An 18,837-nucleotide genomic window follows, 5' to 3' on the forward strand; every position below is an offset into this window, starting at 1 on the left:
ACGAGTGGTTAGCGCGTCTGCCTCGCAGGTCTGGGGTTGGAAGGTTTGATCCCACGTCGGTCCTATGTGGAGTTTGCATGTTCTTTCCGAGCTTAAGTATGGTTTCTCTGAGTACTCCGGTTTCCTGGGTGTGAGCGTGAATTTTTGTCCGTCTCCTCGTGCCCTGCGATTGGCTGGTCACCGATTAGAGGGGTCAACATCTCTGCCTAGTGCCCATAGTCGGCTGAGATAAGCTTCAGCACCCCCCATGGCCCTTGTGGGGATGAGCGGTTTGGAAAATGAATGGATGCTCCTTAGCCCACTTCTAGAATTGGTTTTGAAACCAAACCACGAGACCTAACTGACTTTCCCTAATGGCTTGCCAGGCTAAGATTCCAGTTGACCTTTAGCCCCAATTCAGCTGTGAGACTAGATTCTAGCACCTTAATACCCTGTACTAGATAAGCAGTACATGTATATAAAATGTATGATGGATATGTGTACAATACCCCCTCCGGCACCCCCACCATTTATACTTTGTTGTGTATGTAGACAACATCTTTCATTTTAGTTACCATATTAGTTAATATATGGTCCCTTCCACACAATGCATTTCCCTTCTGAATTTGATACGTGACATGTAAAGATTGTTTTTATGGCTTTTTTGTCAACGAATTTGGTCTCTAACTTCCTGTCATTCTGATGTGTACCAGAACCCTCAGGAATGTTTCACTGCTGTATTCCTCCATCCATCCTCTGTACTGCTTATCTTCAATAGAGGTCCGAGGGTGCTGTAGACATTGAGAAGGGCGGGCTCATCTGCCGCATAGCCAAATAAGTTTATTTGTTTTCTAATCATCTATATACGCAATATAATTCCCTCCTAATTTTACATCCTCTGTAACACTAAACGTTATATCAAAGTGCATGGATGAGGAAGTTGCTGTGTCGTCTATTGTGTTTGTAAATAATGTGACTTCCTTTTGGCCTTCCTAAATACTGGCACGGAATTCAAAGGATTTAGCCGTGACGGTCACATTTTATGTTGTACGTGTGTGTGACCCACTGGTGTTGTGAATGTGTCACCATGTTGCAATGTCTAAAAGAAGACCCAAACTGACACCCGCCTCAGATGTAAGGGGACAGAGATCGAATAAATCATGGAAAACCACAATTTAAGGGCATTTGTAATTTGAGAGTATATTTAAATCACAACTTTAAATTGGCGAGAGTTTGCCAGAGGGAGTCACTTTCTTTCCAGATGACTTCATCTGGAAGGCATGACAGTGAGAGAAATCACCCCCTTACACTCTGTTGTCATGGTAACAGGCTGTAAGGTTTTTTTTAACTCCTTCCCTACCCTAGGTGACTGTTGCATGTCTGTCTTTTTCCAAACTGTGGAAGTTATTTATTTATTTTTTTGTACATTATCCGTGTTCAACTGTAGTTTAGAAACAAATACATTCATAAGTACATTGCATGTGAAGGTAATGAGACTCAAGTGGCTGTTTGAGTATTTTAGTTATTTTCTCTACCTTTCCGCTGAACTTTTTGTCTATTAGAACTTTTAAATGGAATCATAGATCCACTTTGTTGCATCATTTGTGGGACAGTGCAGAACAAGAACAAGCACTGGTTTGTTCTGGCACTGGAAGAGTTAAGGGTGTGCACTTCCCTACAGGGAAGTTAGGCGGAATGTTTTTCCAAGTGCCAACCAATCAGAGCTCAGCACACACACACACACACACATACACAGAGTTTCCACTGTTTTCAGAGAGGAAACCTTTCTGACCAACTGCTGCCTCTCAAGATTGAAGACAGTGCTCAGACCAGCTGGAACATGGTGACCACTGAAACGCACCAGAACCAGGACCTGCTGGTCCCCTCTGAGGTCCAAGAGCCAGAAGATTCGCTCAAAGAACAGGAACAGGGGAGCCAGGAAAATGGCATAGCAGGCCTGATTGGATTGGACAAAATGGGTCAAGGCCCGGTCAATGCCATTACAGTTCTCACTTTGCTGGACAAACTGGTCAACATGCTGGACGCCGTGCAGGAAAACCAGCACAAGATGGAGGTGAGTGAAGGGCGAGGCCGTGCTCAGCTTTGTGACAGTTGAGTTCAGACTTGTTCAACAAAATTTTTGCCGTCCAATAATAAGGCTTGCCGAGGTTCAGGAGTTAATCAACTTTAAAATCACAAAGAAGCAGCTTTTCCATGTAATATGTTTCCCCTCTCTGGAGACACGTCATGTTAGATTGAGAAAACATGACGAAGAACTTGATGAATCAGGTCTTGCATATTTCTAACTTTTATTGGACTACATTCTCTTTAAAAGTCATTTTCAAGGCAGCCATGAAACAACTCCGTGCCATTTCAAGAGAATAGAAAATACAGATGGCCAGTTAGAGCCACATACCGCGATTTATTTTCTGCAACCGTATAGTTAAGTCTGAGAAGGAAGGGTGTGGCCAGAATGTGCAAGAGTCAATTTCTGTTTTAGGGGCACCAGGTGGAAATGGAAGGCGTGGTCAGGGGGATCCAGGCCGACATGATCAAACTCTCCAAGAGTCACAGTAACACCTCCAACACGGTCAGCAAACTGCTGGACAAGAGTCGTAAACTTTCCGTCACCATGAAGGAGGTACCAAGAAGTCAATCTCATCAACACATTCTCTGTTGGGTGTATTTTTGAGGGGGTGGAGACAAAAAGTACTTGTGTTTTAGGTACGAGAAAGGATGGAGCGACAGGGCAGCCAAGTTAAGAAACTGGAGGCAAACCATGCCCATCTGATCAACAGAAACAACTTTAAAGTGCTCATCTTTCAGGTCTGTGAGCAGCACTCATTTTATTTTCTCAGCTCTTTCATGGAACAAGTAGTCATGTGGTATAATTTGATATTTTTCTGGTCACAAGATTAGGCGTAACGACAATTCTGGCTTCCCTCTCACCAATACTCAACATTCCCCATATTCCCTACGGCAATGTGTATGCGTCGGATACTTATACAAAAATACAGTTTTTTTAAGCTACGTCACGTTCCTTCCATTACACCAAGCTGGTATCTCAAATAATCTATCCTGTCTGAAATGAATGGGAATGCCGCTAATCTGCAATACGTATTTAATTATTTTATAAAAACAAAGCAAGCATCAAGAAATAGAGTGTGAAGAATGACCTCATTCTTCTTTCAGGTGTCAGAGAATGTACAAAAAGAAATCTGTTGGATCTAATCGATAAACATTCAATAACTTCGAATTAGAGGAAGCACACAGAGTCGGCCATGATGAGTTTTATCTAGCTTCAGCTGAAGGAGGGGGTCAGAGCAGCCAGCGGCAGGAGCGCGTCTATCCTCCAGCCTGACTAGTTTGAACTCCCTGAATCCCCCCAGCAGGTCGACTAGTTTTATTGACAAAGGTCATGTGACATAGGTACAGACTTTAGGCGGGAAACTGAACAAAGAAATGGGTCTGTCATGGTAGATGACGCGCCCCCAACTCATAGGTGTCACGGACGGAAATTTCCGCTCGGTCATGCAAAATTCTATTCTAGTGACTAAACTAAATAAACCTATTGACTAATAAAAAGCATAAGAATACATTCCATACTCCACATTTCCCCCCTGTAGTTACTATGAAAGAATTTTCATTAGACATCAATTTATATCCCTCCCCTCCAGGTTCTAGAATACAAATATCATCAACAGTTACTTTCAACAGGGTATGGAAAATAATAAAATCACTTGTCAAGGCAGAGGCGAAAAACTCGAGGTATTTAGCGTCATTCGAGAAAAATTCCTCTGCGTCCCTCTTAATGAGCGAACACAATTTTTTAAGTCAAGACAAGTACAATTACCCGGACGGCTCGACATCGTGGGACCCGTCACACTTCGAAAGCGCAATACTCTCCAGTATGGTTTGCCATGCGGTGATACTGTATGTCACTGTAAGCTACCAGCGTGTGCTGGATAGTGTTTCAAATCATAACTTTGATACAGGGGATTACACACAGAAAAAATACAGAACAGAAACAAAATCGCAAATGAGGGAGTTGCAAATTTAAACAGCATTGACTGGTTTCGTCTGGGATGAAGGTGCAGCAGTGTTCTCCCATCATGGCACACACACCTCCATCCTCCGTCCCGCAACATCCCTAAGGGCTTTGACAGTTTGGTTAATAAACACTCATGTAACAGTTCAATGTCTTTACATGAAGCATAACTTTATCCACCCCAAGTTGGGAAAATAGCAACTGTATGATTTTCTGGGGGGCGGACCACAATTATGGTCACCAGGACCATCACTACCCCAGATTGCATCACGTGGTTTGAATTGCACGGATTTTGCACTGATTTTGATCTCTTATCTCTTACTGTTATGTTCACTCCCCTTAAAAGGAATGCATCTCATCTGCACCACTGCAGATTTAAGTGTGGCGTCTAGACCCAGTGAATTCAGGTTGTCAGGATACCACACGTCTTCTTCATAGTAGTTCTCCAGATTGTTCTTTCATCTTGCTGTTGAGGGATCGAAGACCCTCCAGGGCCTTGGTTAAACTCCCGTCAGCTGCTGTGTTGTTCGGGATGAACGTGCAATTTGGTCAGCGAGCTCATACTCATCTGGTACGCTGCGGGGAACCCCGATGTTGATGTAGGTTGGGTCCCCATCCAAAAGCGGACCGCTTGGCTCTGCCTTTCCAGTGATGAGGCAGGACGTTTCCTGCACTTGTTTTCCAACTCGAGTCTCTGTGGGCGGGGCGTTCAGATACGCCCAGGCTGTCACTGACAGTCCAGTCACTGTGATGTGGATGGCAACAGCTTTCACTGTGGCTTCTGTATAGAGGTGCAAAGTCTATGGGAGGTCAGGGTTAAGTGAGGGGTGCTCGTGGCTGGTGAGTAGACGTCAGATGAGTTTCTTCACGGACAAGGGTTTTGACACCGTCCGACTTAGTCCACTCAGAGTCACCTGTCTCGAACACCTTGACCTGAATCGACTTTGACTTTTCAGCGATCTTTGCTGCTGTGGAGGTTGGTGAGTTGGGCCACGAATGGGTCTTCCCATCGTGGAGAGAACCAGGACTTCACTTTTATGACTCGGATCAGGATCCAGTCACCTGGCTACACCACCTCCTGCAAGATAGACAAATATCACGGCAGCTTATATGTTCTTTGGATAAGTTTCTCTCCTTCATCTTCCCATAAAGGAAGTTGGAATGGTCTTCCAATAACTATCTCAAAAAGTGTTAATCTCAAGCTAGTTCTACCAGTTGTTTTGCCATGTTTTGCTCTATGCTGTTTGAAAAATGAGCTCCATTGTCACTCCAGATGATTCTGGAGATCCCATGTTCTTTACAGATCAATAAAATAACAAATTAAACAGTTCCTACAAAAATTTTAAACTAGGTATTTATACCTGTTCACCATATCTCCCCCCTGTTGAGACATTTATATGGCTCAATTTTGGAATACATTTTTGGTAGGCACGGTAGGCCTTTAGCTTTGTACAGTTCGTCTGCTGACTGTTCTTGAGATCGGCTCAGTTTTGTTGTTGTGTATGCTGCTGTGTTCTGTCGTTGTCTTTAACACGTGCTTAACATTCATCATTATGTTTGTGAAAATTTAAAAATGCCTTATTAGTCAAAATTAAACATGCTAGCTGATATTCTATTTTGAACACTGCTTCCTTGTTAAGATCAAAACCCATATTTGTTTTTTCCTCTTTCCTACAATTACACAAATTAACTAATCATACTAAGAATAGGAAAAATACAAAAAGCAAACCAGGCTGCTTTCTCCTCAGGAAAACAGCTTTCCCGTTCTCTGTAACAGTTTAGATTCACATCAATTAATATTCAGAAACAAAATGCACACATTTATAATTCTGAAAAGAATTGAACCCACTAAAATGTAACCACCCCTTGTTTGTCAGGGTCAACATTTTTAGCATAACTGTGTCTTTTAGAGCAATTAAAGCCCATTACTTTTAAAATGCATACTAATCAAGTCCCAATTCAATTAACAATGTGTATCGCGTTGCATATTAACCTCAGTTGTTTGAAATTCAAAATATCCCAAACTAGTAGTCTTTTAATCAAATGTAACATTCCATTGTCTTTGGAGTTTGCCAATCAGCTCCTATAAAACTTTCTTAATCAATATTTCTCAATAGTCAGGCATAAAATTAAAATCTAGTTACATTTCTATCCATTGTAGTTTCTCTTTTCTCTCTAATTGTTTACTTTAAAAATCTGTAAGAAGGTTTGGTCTCAATTGAAACGCTTTCATCTTTTTTTATGGAGACAATAAAACCAATATAAAAAGTTCCTTATGGTTTATCGCATTGCTCCTCGAGCAATAATCTTTCCAATCAATATTGGAGTGCTTTCCATTACGTTTTATCACGTCAAAAAGTTTATCTTACCTGCCTCCGCATACGTTTCAACTGAGAGAACCTTCTTACAGAGCACAAAATGGATCCGCTATTTTCATGTCTGCTGGTTTGGTCAGGAACATTTGCACTCTCATCCTGGGTTGCTCATCATGTTTCCTGTTGAGAAATGCAATCTCCCTCTGCCAACCCAAAATTAATGCGTTTCTTTAAAGTTTTTTTCTTTTATGCAGACATATGATTAACCTCATCCTCCAATTCCAATCGTGTAGTTAATAATGGCGTTTGGTACATTCCACTAAATTGGATTTCCATATTTTTCCGGAACGAGATATGGAAACTTTTGTCAATTCAGTCAATTATTCTGTTAACACAATTTGGATGCCATTATCACAATAAATCAATAGTACTTTGGAATTTGGTATCATGCACTGTCTTTTCAGTGCTCCTAAATTTTGCATAGCAGATTTGTTTCTCCACTTCAATTTTCACATTTGGAGTACTGCTGCTTTTTCCATTAAAAAATTCCTTGGACAAAATATTTTTCCATAATTTGTCGTTGCCATCCCTGGAACGGGCTTATTGGCGAATTCCGAAATCGATTCCAATTTGCTAAATCATTTTCCACCTTGATACCTAACCGATTGATTATATCTTGGTGGTCGGCCAATTAGAAACACAAAAAGACAAACAAACAATCATTCATGTTCACACTCATTTTCAGAAATCAGTGGTCTGCAATTTTTCATTACTGGTGAAGAGCGCCATCCCACGTCTGGGCTTTTTGGCAGCTTACCTCCATTTTGCTGTCTTATCAGCCTAATCATTCTCAAAAGAAATAGGTTAACGTCATTTGGTTGACATCAACTGTTTGATGCTAATGCAATTCGTATATCATTAATATTCTAATAGTCATTAAAATGAACCACGCCAAAGCATATTTCACTTGTTCCGGGCAAAACAAGGAATGCTTTTTGTGCACTTAAAAACATTCCATGCCTCTTCCGTCCCAGGGAAATCATGCCTATCCTAAATCAATTATTTTATCTAAATTTACCTAATAATTTGGATAAATGCCATTTCTGCATTGTTCTCTTGTTTGATATCATTAATAATTTGGATGATTCTTAATACTTAAGTCTAAATCGCAAATCACTCTCATATTGCTAAAACCAATAGTTAAAGCTCTGGCTGAATTCCTATCCGCTCTAAGAAGGCGGTTTTATTTAAAATAAGAGCCATTTTCTGTGCTCACTGTTACCTCAATTAAAATTTAGGGAAAATAACCTTTCACTAGGCATTTCCTAATATAAATAAATATCAGTGTTTAATAAAGGACCCATAATTTGTCACTAATATATTACAACACTGTCATCTCTCTGTCTCTCTCTCCTTCCCTCCCCCTCCGTGGGGAGACAATCGGACTCAAGTGATTTAGGTTCAAACCTGCAGTGGCATTTGCATGCTGTGGTTCCTCTCTCTCTTTGTGCAGGGGGAGGGGGCCTTGGGCTGGGCTGGTGTGGGCTCTCTCCTGGGTCCAGGTGTGAAATGGGCAGTAAGAGCTATGGGCGAGCCCCCCCCCCCCCCCCCCCCCCTCTTTTTGTTTGCACCGGGTGTGCTTGGCTTGTCGGGTGAGGGGTGTCCGCTTCTGTGAAGGGGGCCTGGCCGTAAAGTGGGCTTCTTGCCTGGCTCCACATTATTCGGCCATTTTCGTCCTTTGTTCTGTCTTACATGTGCTCATTCCCCCTTCTCTCTCCCTTTGTAGCTCATCTTGCCAAAGGCCGTACCTCTTGAGCTCATGTTCAATGATCTTCATAGGGAGGGCCCCAATTTTGAAATGTGTGACTATTACCTGAACTTGTGAAAAACATATAATTCTTGTTCTCCATGAAGATAGAAAGTTTCTTGAGGAAAGACAACCACCTAAAGCAGCTCCTCATCCTTTCTGTCCAAAATCTTCACAAGCATGTTAACCATGGTTTTGTTTCATTCTTCAATGATCAGGAAAATCTCTCAGCATGAATTTCACATCTTCTTACTTCACGTCCCTTTGTTTGAACGTTTTTTTTTTAAACAATGGTCACATGTTACGCTATTAATACATTTAAGGCGATATTTTACGGCAATTCTTTAGGGACGTCCCATCTAATTTATTATCTCTTTAATACTTATCTTTTATTATCCTATTTATCCGTCTACGCCGTCTTTTTAACCGTTATTCTCTTCAATCCTCTCGATTCATGAGCGCATACCGAGCGCATACCAAGCGCGTACCGAGCGCGTCTTAAAGCGCGTCACGGCCTACTTCCGGTTCTTAACAAACGCTTCTGGTTTATATAATAGTAGTACTATACTTTTTAATCTAGCGCTTTCTTACTCATCGGGTGCAGTATTTTTGGAAGCTTTATTTTTGACAATCTCCAGAAATCCTTTACCGAGGGACTATTTCACCCCCTAGGTTAAAGCCGCGTCACCAGCTTGCCTTACGAACGTCACTTATGGCCGAAGTGTACGTCCGCCGCATACCTTGTGTATTACCTTCTTTTTTGACATACATACTCCCCAACGATATGCATTTATCCCCGATTTATGAGGCGTTTTTCTTCGACTTTCTCACGATTGGAAAAACGGGATTCCCACCAGCCTTGTCCTAAATATTAATTTTAAACAGCCCCTTACCGTCTCTGTGCCTCCTCCTTTTCGATGGGGGTTCGTTCTTCAAGCGGGCCACGATCAACCGAAATGCCCTCTCTTTTAAAGTAAGAGTAGCTGACGTCAGTATTCTCGGCTTTCAGTCCACCGTGGTCCGAAAATTCAGAAATGAATCTCCCGGGTTTCTAAGGCACCAGAAAATGTTGGATCTAATCGATAAACATTCAATAACTTCGAATTAGAGGAAGCACACAGAGTCGGCCATGATGAGTTTTATCTAGCTTCAGCTGAAGGAGGGGGTCAGAGCAGCCAGCGGCAGGAGCGCGTCTATCCTCCAGCCTGACTAGTTTGAACTCCCTGAATCCCCCCAGCAGGTCGACTAGTTTTATTGACAAAGGTCATGTGACATAGGTACAGACTTTAGGCGGGAAACTGAACAAAGAAATGGGTCTGTCATGGTAGATGACGCGCCCCCAACTCATAGGTGTCACGGACGGAAATTTCCGCTCGGTCATGCAAAATTCTATTCTAGTGACTAAACTAAATAAACCTATTGACTAATAAAAAGCATAAGAATACATTCCATACTCCACAAAATCTTTTATCATTTAAAAAAAAAAAATTCTTCTCTTTTCGGGCAGTTTAAAATCATAAACAACATTCTTGTACGTCTTTGGTTGTGTATGAGTTAAAGAGCTCTCTGGACTTGTGCAATCCTCTGAAGGAGGAGAACGAGATCCCCTCCAGTGTCTTTGTGAAAGATCCTCCGCCATTCCCACGTGATGAAATTCTAGAAGAAGGGGATGAATCTGGTGCTGTGGAAGGCAATCAGCCACAGGAGGGTGGGCTTCAAACGATCGACTTGTCGTCGGATGAAGATGTGGGCCTGGAGGCGGATATGGATGAGGAGTTGTGGACTCACGACCTTGAGAACATGGAGAAGTCCAGAGCTGAAAAGCTCAAACGTTCCAGTTTGAAAAAGGTAAACCACCCAAAAAAGGTCAGGCGGGTGAATCAGTCTTTTAATCCTTGATAGGGCAAGTTGCAATTTTAGTTTTTTTTTTAATTAAAAACAAGTTAATGAAGAGATTTTGGGTCATGGAGTCCACCATTTTTTTAAATATCTGAAGAAGTGTGGGCCAAAATGTATGTGGACACCCGGGATGCATTTTAATAATTGTATTATTCATCTTTTTTGAATAAACAATATAAGAATTATTAAAAATATTAGTCAAAACAGAAATGCACTGGTTATGTCCTTCAAATCCAATGTTATGTTGATTTTTTTCTTTTTTTCTAATTTCAAAGCATTCACTCATACCAGCATCTGCAAAACATAATAAATTGCCCCCAGTTTTTCGCGGTGTACTGCAAAAACGCAAAAACCAAGAAATGCTAAAAATGGGGGACTACTGTGAAAAATATTTCCGCGGTAGTCCCCCGTTTTTCGCGGTTTCCCCCCCCAAAAAACGCTGTTGATGGGTTCAAATGAGTGGCTAACAAAAGCTTGTTCTGCTCCCCGCTGTTTGGGTAGGTCGACAGCCTGAAGAAGGCGTTCTCACGACAAAACATCGAGAAAAAAATGACCAAAATCGGAACCAAAATTGTTTCCGCTGAACAACGAGAGAAAATCAAACAAAAGACAGCCAGCCTCAAGGTTTCCCCCGTGACCTTCGGCATCAAAAAGGTACGGCCTGCACTTGACCTTTGACCCTTCTTCACACTACATGACTTTCCAACCTGGCTGTGTTTTCAGCCTCGCAGCAATTCGGTCTCCCAGCCTCCCGAAGAACATCCCGCTCCAGTGGAAGAGTCCCCTGCCGTGGAGGACCCGGTCCAGCTCTCCTCGCCTGGGGGTGACGAGCGGGAGGTCACGTTCTCTGAGATCCACAGCGAGCTGGCCCCGCCGGAGCAACAGGAGAAGGAGGAATCATATGCGGAGGTCAGCCGAACGTCTGAAGGGCTTAGTGAGGACTACGCTTTGTCCACCACGCTTCCTCAGGACCAGGAAAACAAGGAGGAGTCGTCCATGTCACTTCAGGAATAAGAGAGTGACCATTTATAGAGGTGATTTATTAACACGTTATATACACTAAAAAACAAGTATGCAATCTGTGTGGTGTAAGAAAGAAGAATTGAGCACAAAAAGACGGGAAGGGACCTTGTTTCAAAGTATTCGTGCGCTGTTGACTGAAATATGTTCACCCAAAATTAGAGGTATTCATTTTCGGACCCCAAAGCATTTACCCTTTCGTAATATGAGCACATTCCATATTTATCGAGAATTCAGTGGGATTATTTTAGCCTCACATCTTGCTAACGTTTCAATGGCTTTTGTAGTTGCCGCCTAATGACAGAGCACAGATTATTATGCAAATCCGATATGAAAAGGTAGAAATTGGACTGATGGCTTTCGTTTATGCAGTTGAGCACAGGTTTATTTGCTGTTTTTTTAAAACAACTTCTGAAGCCAAAGAACATTATATATGTTTAATGCAACTAACAGATATAAATAAAAGTGCACCCCAAGATTTTCTTTCTTATTTACTGAAAAAAAATGCACGTTACTTTGCAAAATGTCATATATCATACACTCAAAAGTACTTTTGCTATCACATTTAAAGTTCTCTTCTTTCTCATGCCCTACACGTTAATTCTTCTTGATGAGTTTGGCGATGGATGTGAAGGCCTGCCACAGACCGGTTCCTTTCAGTGCACTGCATGCTTGAATCTGCCATCTGAGTTGTGGGTAGTGAGACATTCCCAGCTGGTTAGAGATCTGATTTCAAGCGGATGGCAATGAAAGAAGAGAGGGAGCAAAAAATATGAGGAATGACATACTATGCTGTTCCACCCTTGCTTTGGTTTTGTTTTAGTTAGCATACATTTCCATGTGTATTTTTTCCTACATTCAAGCTGTTATTCTATATACTAAGTGATATCATTTCTTCACTTCCTCAACCACTTTGAATGTTCTGCATGCTACCTCTTGTACGGTCAAGACACCGGGCAAGTCCACCTTGTTGGCGAGGACCATCAATGGAATGCCGCGTAACTTTTCTTCACTCAAAACTTTCTTCAATACCCTCTGGGCTTCAGGCATCCGACTCGGATCGCTGCAGTCCACCACAAAGACCAATGCCTTGCAGTCGTCCAGGTAGAACCTAATGAAGAATGAAATAAGAAGAGGAAGTGTCCCCTGCCCAAAGAGCATCGGTTTACCTCCAGTTTGGCCTCATGCTCTTCTGTCCTCCAACATCCCAAATCGTCATCGAGGTCCGTTTGTCCAAATCAATAGTTCCTACGTTAAATCCAATGGTCGGTGACGTGTCCACCACCTGCCAGGCCACAAAACGTGTACAATTGTACGCACTGACACACAATATTGTATTTTACTGAGGAACGTCACCTTTCCAGTCAAAAGTTGAGAGAGCAAAGTTGTCTTTCCTGCTGAGTCCAAACCCATCAGGATAACCTAAATCCATGTTAACAAGCGCATTAGCCTAGCATTATAATTGGAAAACATAGACATATACTCCTATCAAAAGCATTCAATTCAATTTAATTCAATCCATTCAAAATGTAATATAAAAATTCAGCTGTACTTAACATGATCATTGAATGAGAGACTTCTGTTGTTTAATAAAAAGGATTTGCAGGGTATCCATGACACTTTATTTTTCTAAATTACGACTGAGGCAATCCAACGGTTGTATATTTTCCTGTGAGACAAATCCTCCCACAAACATTATGGTATGGGCTTGGTTCTCAATTTTACCTTCAGAAGTAGAGGATGTTCCAAAATGTTTGACCCCATTTCGTAGGCCAATAATTTTGACAATTTTTGTTGGAATTTTCCTGGGTTGTGTAGAAATGTCCCAAGTTTTTGTGTGAAACGTTTGGCATTTCTATCTTTTCAGGTTAAGGAGTGCCATTCACTTCAAAAGGAAAGGCATTTTGCGTGTTAGACTCTGCTCGGACTCAGTCACCGAAGACAGTGCAACGTGCCTTCTTCACAAATTTTGCAATGAAGGCACCAACTACAAAACAAATTAGGATATGGCACCAAACATTTCAAGATAAGGGCTGGAATGTGCGTTTCCACACTTGCTCTTTTAACACTTTTAACAATTTTTGGTGCCAGGTGCCTACGAAATGGGGTCAAACATTTTGTAACACCCTGTAGTTGTTATTGCAACTATCTACAGTAATCCCTCAAATATTGCGGATATTGTAGACCAGACATTATCGTGGGATAATCGAAAAACCACAAAGTAGGATCACCCCTATTATTACTACCTACCATATTAATAGCATTTAGCAGATTTGTACGCCTCACACATAGCTGGGTAAAGCACAATCTTAAACATGAAAAGTTTAAATTCAGTTGATCAGTGGTCCCATAGTGCCTATTATTTACAATTATCATTAAAAAAGATCTTTAAATGCAATTATAGTGTATCGCCTAAAATTGAAAATCAGTTTTTTGGCTTTTGCATGACAAAATGTAATCTCATTTAATCTCAAAGTGTGACTTTACCTTTTACTTTACAGTTTTAAAAAGACTGAATCTAAGCAATCCACCAAAATAAACAGTCAATCAACAATTAGAAAAGCTAACAGTTTAGTTGAAAGATAGTCAAAACTCACAGAAGTTCCCAAACACTTTAAATTGCAGAAGTTTGTTTGTATTGCATCTAAGAGTGTGAATGTGGCTCCTTTTTCAGCTGTTTCAGGGTGGATTCTGGCATTGGTTTCAATGGAAGCCGGTTTGACATGTTACACAAATGTGTGTCTATGTTACCTGGCTGCTAAATCAACATAATTATTTGAGGTTACCTGTGGACTTTTGGATGACTGAACTAGACCCATAACTCCTCTTCTGCCCTCTGTCCGTTAAACTCAAGAATCCAGCTGCTTTTCTACTCATTAAATGTGTCGACAAATGAGGAAACTCTTGACATCACAAACTGGTTTGACTGCATGTTCTTTATGCTAGCAGCACAAAACCAAACATGTTTTCATTGCGATGAACTCTGCCTACAGGCGGACACTCAAATCCCTTAGTGATTTGTTTAGACTGCATAATTGAAACCACCAATTGCAAAATTACTCATACACTGTTCATGTTTTGCACAAATGCAACTGTTTGTGTGTGTATAAAATGATGATAACTTAATTAAATGGACCACAAAATCATTCATTTTCATCCTCCCATCCTTGCTTTTCTTTTGCCTTGCATTTTTCTCAATCTGCTTTGCATGGAGGTATTAAACTTCACCAGATTGTTTTTGTCAAGGACATTAAGTAAAATTATATGGAAGAATGATTGTTTAAAAGTGTATTTTTTGATTTTCTGTCTGCAGCCCCCACGACCTCGTGCGGGTGGCTGATACAGAAGATTGCTGAATAAATTGCGTACTTATTGTGCATGTAGGTTTCGAGTTAGCCACTAGACGGAGCCGGGGGGTTGTTGTTCATTTTGAGCTTGTTTGAATTTGTTTCAGCCTCTCCTTCAAACACCCGTGGGTTATCTCGCTCAGATAAACTGCGGTGAAAAATGTCATGTGAAATATAAATATATTAACGGCAGCTTGTTTGGTAGCTTGTCGCTACTTGGCTGTATTTGATCATTTTCCCCAATTTGATCATTCGCATCCATTGCGTATTTGTATTAAAAGGTTTGTATTATAATGTATGAATTCAAAGTTCACATGCAGTGAAGTTACAGAATTATTTTCAACATTGTCATTTTAATGACATAACCTTACTGTAATTTGCAAATAGGGCATTTTGCATGGCTGAGGATCAGCAATGAAGTTACTTTAATTATTTAAAAAAAAGTTGAATTCATTGTTTGATATTGTCAGTGAATAAAAGCAACCCGAGATCACTGCCACCCCTCCCACTTTAAATGAATTGCACGTCTATCACATTTCACGGCATTAATGAGTTAAAATAGCTTACAATTGTAACACTGTTCCAGTCAAAATGGATTGGACGTCTATCACCGTCACTGGCAGCCAATGAAGAGCGGGCCAAGGCAGAGGAGGCTGGAGCTCCTTCAGGAGGAGGAGGAGCCAATCTCCGGGTATAAAATGACGCTTTTACATTCGCTAGGCCCTTCTTCGTCCCTACGTAGCTGGCCTGTGTCAACATGGGTTTTGGTGACCTGAAAACCCCGGCCGGTGTCAAAGTTCTCAATGATTTCCTTTCGGACCGCAGCTACATAGAAGGGTCAGTGTCCGTACTGTTTAGAACTTTTAGATTAATTCATGAAACAAATCCGGTCTAGAACTCGGGTGGATGAGCCAAGAATTCCAGTGTAGTTCCTTGTCACCGGTGCCGCCATTTTGCTTACGCGTGGCTACTAGCATCTACAAGCGGAGCGAAATGAATGATAAACGGCATAAGTCGTAGTAAACTTGTTTGTTACATGTCGTATAAATTGTCGGTGCACCTGTCTCGAGTTGTTTTTGTGTTTTCGTCTGGAAATGCCTGTTGCAGGCATGGGCCACATGGTAGCTGACTGCTAATGATAATAGCATATCCACAGTCTTTATACGTAAGCAAAACGGCAGATTTTCAATGGCGTTTTATTTATTTGCAATCTTAGCAATTACCATCCCTGATGATGAACGACAGTATTTACAATAGCAATTTGTAATATTGGATAAAATAAATATTCATTCAGGCGCCACGTTTGTAATTTTTACTCCGTACTACTTTCTTCTCAAACTTGACACAAACTACAATATAAAACCACTTAACTTTCCGACTACGTACCAGTATAACTTTTAAGTTGTATTGAGTTTCAATTAAGTCAATACCCTGAGAATTGGCCAGAACAGAGGGGGCCTCACATGACTTTTTAAAATTTGCACGATGATGTACTTGGTATTTAACATTCAAGCGTCATATTAATGCTGCTACTACTTTGACATTTGAGACTCGGGGCACAAAAGACCAACATACTCCAAGCCCAGAGGGGAATCTGGAGGTGAAAACGTGACTAGTAAATGTGTTCAGAGTCTAGGTCCACCATGCATAGTGTTCTCACTGATGGAAAAACTGTTTAAAATATGCAGTCTGGCGACCAGCCTAACTTCAACTTTTTTTTCTAGGCATGTGCCTTCCCAGGCTGATGTTGCTGTTTTTGAGGCAATTTCAGCCCCACCCACAGGTGACCTTTGCCACGCCCTGCGTTGGTTCAACCATATCAAGTCCTATCAGAGCCAGAAGAACAGGTGAGTGTTGTTGCTATGGAGACATAACCTAACCTCTAGGAGACATAAGCCAACTAATTATATTTTGTCAGCCTTCCTGGTGTGAAAAAAACTTTGTGTCAGTACGGCCCAGCAGGTGTCGCTGACGCCACGGCACCCGCTGGCAAAAAGGCGGACGAGGATGAAGACGACGATGATGTTGATCTTTTCGGCTCTGATGATGAAGTGAGAACATAAATATTTATTTATATATATTTATAAATATATATATACCTAGAGAGATAGAGAGATAGAGAGATAGAGAGATACATACATACATACATACATACATACATACATACATACATACATACATACATACATACATACATACATACATACATACATACATACATACATACATACATACATACATACATACATACATACATACATACATAGATGTATAGATGTATAGATGTATAGATGTATAGATGTATAGATGTATAGATGTATAGATGTATAGATGTATAGATGTATAGATGTATAGATGTATAGATGTATAGATGTATAGATGTATAGATGTATAGATTTATAGATTTATAGATTTATAGATTTATAGATTTATAGATTTATAGATTTATAGATTTATAGATTTATAGATTTATAGATTTATAGATTTATAGATTTATAGATTTATAGATTTATAGATTTATAGATTTATAGATTTATAGATTTATAGATTTATAGATTTATAGATTTATAGATTTATAGATTTATAGATTTATAGATTTATAGATTTATAGATTTATAGATTTATAGATTTATAGATTTATAGATTTATAGATTTATAGATTTATAGATTTATAGATTTATAGATTTATAGATTTATAGATTTATAGATTTATAGATTTATAGATTTATAGATTTATAGATTTATAGATTTATAGATTTATAGATTTATAGATTTATAGATTTATAGATTTATAGATTTATAGATTTATAGATTTATAGATTTATAGATTTATAGATTTATAGATTTATAGATTTATAGATTTATAGATTTATAGATTTATAGATTTATAGATTTATAGATTTATAGATTTATAGATATATAGATATATAGATATATAGATATATAGATATATAGATATTTAGCTTTGCATTGAAACCTTGTTTATTACCATTGGTAAGATGAGCAGTTTTGAGGACTTAATCGCAAGTCATCGTAATGGCAAAATGGGTCACAGTGTCCGATTCGTAATTTTTTTTAATACTCGCTGACCAAACTTTTTTCTGTTTGACATAAACTTTCTATTTTTGGAATAGTGTTTTCATGCAGATTCTAATTATACCTGTTTCGTTTGCAGTCATTTTTTCGTTGCATAACTACTTGCTAAAATATCTTAATTATGTTCTAGGAGGATGCAGAGGCCGCGAGGCTCAAGGAGGAGCGAGTAGCAGCGTACGCTGCCAAGAAAGCACATAGTAAGCGATAATGCTGCTTTTTTTTTTGCTTAATTGTTAGGATGATATTTGGAATTGGGGCTTAATGATGATTATCAATCACCATCTTTCGGCTGACGTGTGATGTACACTTTTTATATATCTGACTGAGTCCAAGACTTGATGTGGTGTTAATGTTCAGTAGCTTTTGCAGTAGTAAATTGTCCTCCGTTTTTCTTCAGAACCTGTGCTTATTGCCAAATCTTCAATTCTTTTGGACGTCAAACCGTGGGACGACGAGACTGACATGTCGAAGTTAGAGGAGTGTGTCCGCAGTGTTCAGATGGACGGACTCGTCTGGGGACAATGTAAGCGAGCGGCCATAGAATTGAATTTCTAGATCTACGGGACTCCCATGTCATGATGATTGACTTACACCATCTTTCGGCTGAATAATGTGATGCCACTTAAAAGTCCTGATGCAATTGGTAGACTTAACTTGGAGTGCCATTTCTTAAGTGAAACCAGTCATGTTGACCTGTTGGAGTTTTCCCACAGCAAAACTACTACCTGTGGGTTATGGAATCAAAAAGCTGCAAATCAACTGTGTAGTTGAAGATGATAAGGTGAGTCATTGGCTCTGAAAACACCAAAGGATGTTAATAAAATTTAACCGCTGCCTACTTTGTTAGTCTGATGGTAGTAATCAATATTTATACACCAATTACAGTAAGCTACATTTTAACAAATAATTCAGTAATGCATGTAGAGCTGTTGAAAGTGTACTACACCATTCAACGCTTTCACTGTAGCGTTCCAGTTTTTCCACAGCATTGTGACTTTTTTTTGGTTTGTTTTTAGGTGGGAACTGACATTCTTGAGGAACATATCACAGCATTTGAAGATTTTGTCCAATCAATGGATGTTGCTGCATTTAACAAAATCTGAAGAAAAATAAAGCACTTTGATAAAGTCGTTGTCTGGTTTATTTTTAATGAATGGAAATAGTAAACATTTGATTCACTGTTCTTGAATTTGAGAGGATTTATTTTCAATTTCCATAATTAAAATTGGCTTTTTCAGCTCCCATTCAAAATTTTAAATCACGTTTTATGAGTGTTGCTACTCCGGTGTGGCGATTTTCAAGTTGGTTTCTTGCATTTCTCGGTTT

At 39.9% G+C, this 18,837-nt stretch overlaps 3 protein-coding genes and 1 long non-coding RNA gene across 6 annotated transcripts; 2 read left to right on the top strand and 2 right to left on the bottom strand.

Annotated features, from left to right (window-relative positions):
- The first annotated feature begins 1,700 nt into the window (after nt 1-1,700).
- cavin2b (caveolae associated protein 2b) lies at nt 1,701-12,802 on the top strand. 2 transcript variants are annotated; one of them, XM_077606211.1, is made up of 7 exons: nt 1,701-2,053; nt 2,480-2,620; nt 2,704-2,805; nt 9,740-9,997; nt 10,550-10,702; nt 10,772-11,082; nt 12,018-12,802. In XM_077606211.1, the coding sequence occupies exons 1-6, from the start codon at nt 1,820-1,822 to the stop codon at nt 11,060-11,062; spliced, it is 1,179 nt and encodes a 392-aa protein (XP_077462337.1). In that variant the 5' UTR covers nt 1,701-1,819; the 3' UTR covers nt 11,063-11,082; nt 12,018-12,802. The 2 variants fall into 2 exon arrangements, with proteins under 2 accessions (XP_077462337.1, XP_077462346.1); XM_077606220.1 differs by having other exon boundaries at nt 12,115-12,802.
- Nucleotides 3,265-9,589, bottom strand: LOC144078063 (uncharacterized). The gene is made up of 2 exons (XR_013301159.1): nt 4,350-9,589; nt 3,265-4,136 (listed from the first exon to the last, which is right to left on the bottom strand). It is a non-coding gene; the product is annotated as an uncharacterized LOC144078063 (long non-coding RNA).
- arl11 (ADP-ribosylation factor-like 11) lies at nt 11,068-15,515 on the bottom strand. 2 transcript variants are annotated; one of them, XM_077606242.1, is made up of 5 exons: nt 14,983-15,515; nt 12,425-12,490; nt 12,238-12,353; nt 12,002-12,179; nt 11,068-11,794 (listed from the first exon to the last, which is right to left on the bottom strand). In XM_077606242.1, exons 1-5 carry the CDS (start codon nt 15,172-15,174, stop codon nt 11,666-11,668), a joined length of 681 nt encoding a protein of 226 aa, XP_077462368.1. In that variant the 5' UTR covers nt 15,175-15,515; the 3' UTR covers nt 11,068-11,665. The 2 variants fall into 2 exon arrangements, with proteins under 2 accessions (XP_077462368.1, XP_077462374.1); XM_077606248.1 differs by lacking the exon at nt 14,983-15,515 and adding an exon at nt 13,855-14,005 and having other exon boundaries at nt 11,131-11,794.
- Nucleotides 15,084-18,638, top strand: eef1b2 (eukaryotic translation elongation factor 1 beta 2). The gene is made up of 7 exons (XM_077606234.1): nt 15,084-15,252; nt 16,140-16,262; nt 16,334-16,466; nt 17,642-17,708; nt 17,909-18,034; nt 18,225-18,292; nt 18,528-18,638. Exons 1-7 carry the CDS (start codon nt 15,173-15,175, stop codon nt 18,612-18,614), a joined length of 684 nt encoding a protein of 227 aa, XP_077462360.1. The 5' UTR covers nt 15,084-15,172; the 3' UTR covers nt 18,615-18,638.
- The last annotated feature ends 199 nt before the right edge of the window (nt 18,639-18,837 follow it).

Source organism: Stigmatopora argus, chromosome 1 (genome assembly GCF_051989625.1).
Source record: "Stigmatopora argus isolate UIUO_Sarg chromosome 1, RoL_Sarg_1.0, whole genome shotgun sequence".
Taxonomy (NCBI): Eukaryota; Metazoa; Chordata; class Actinopteri; order Syngnathiformes; family Syngnathidae; genus Stigmatopora; species Stigmatopora argus.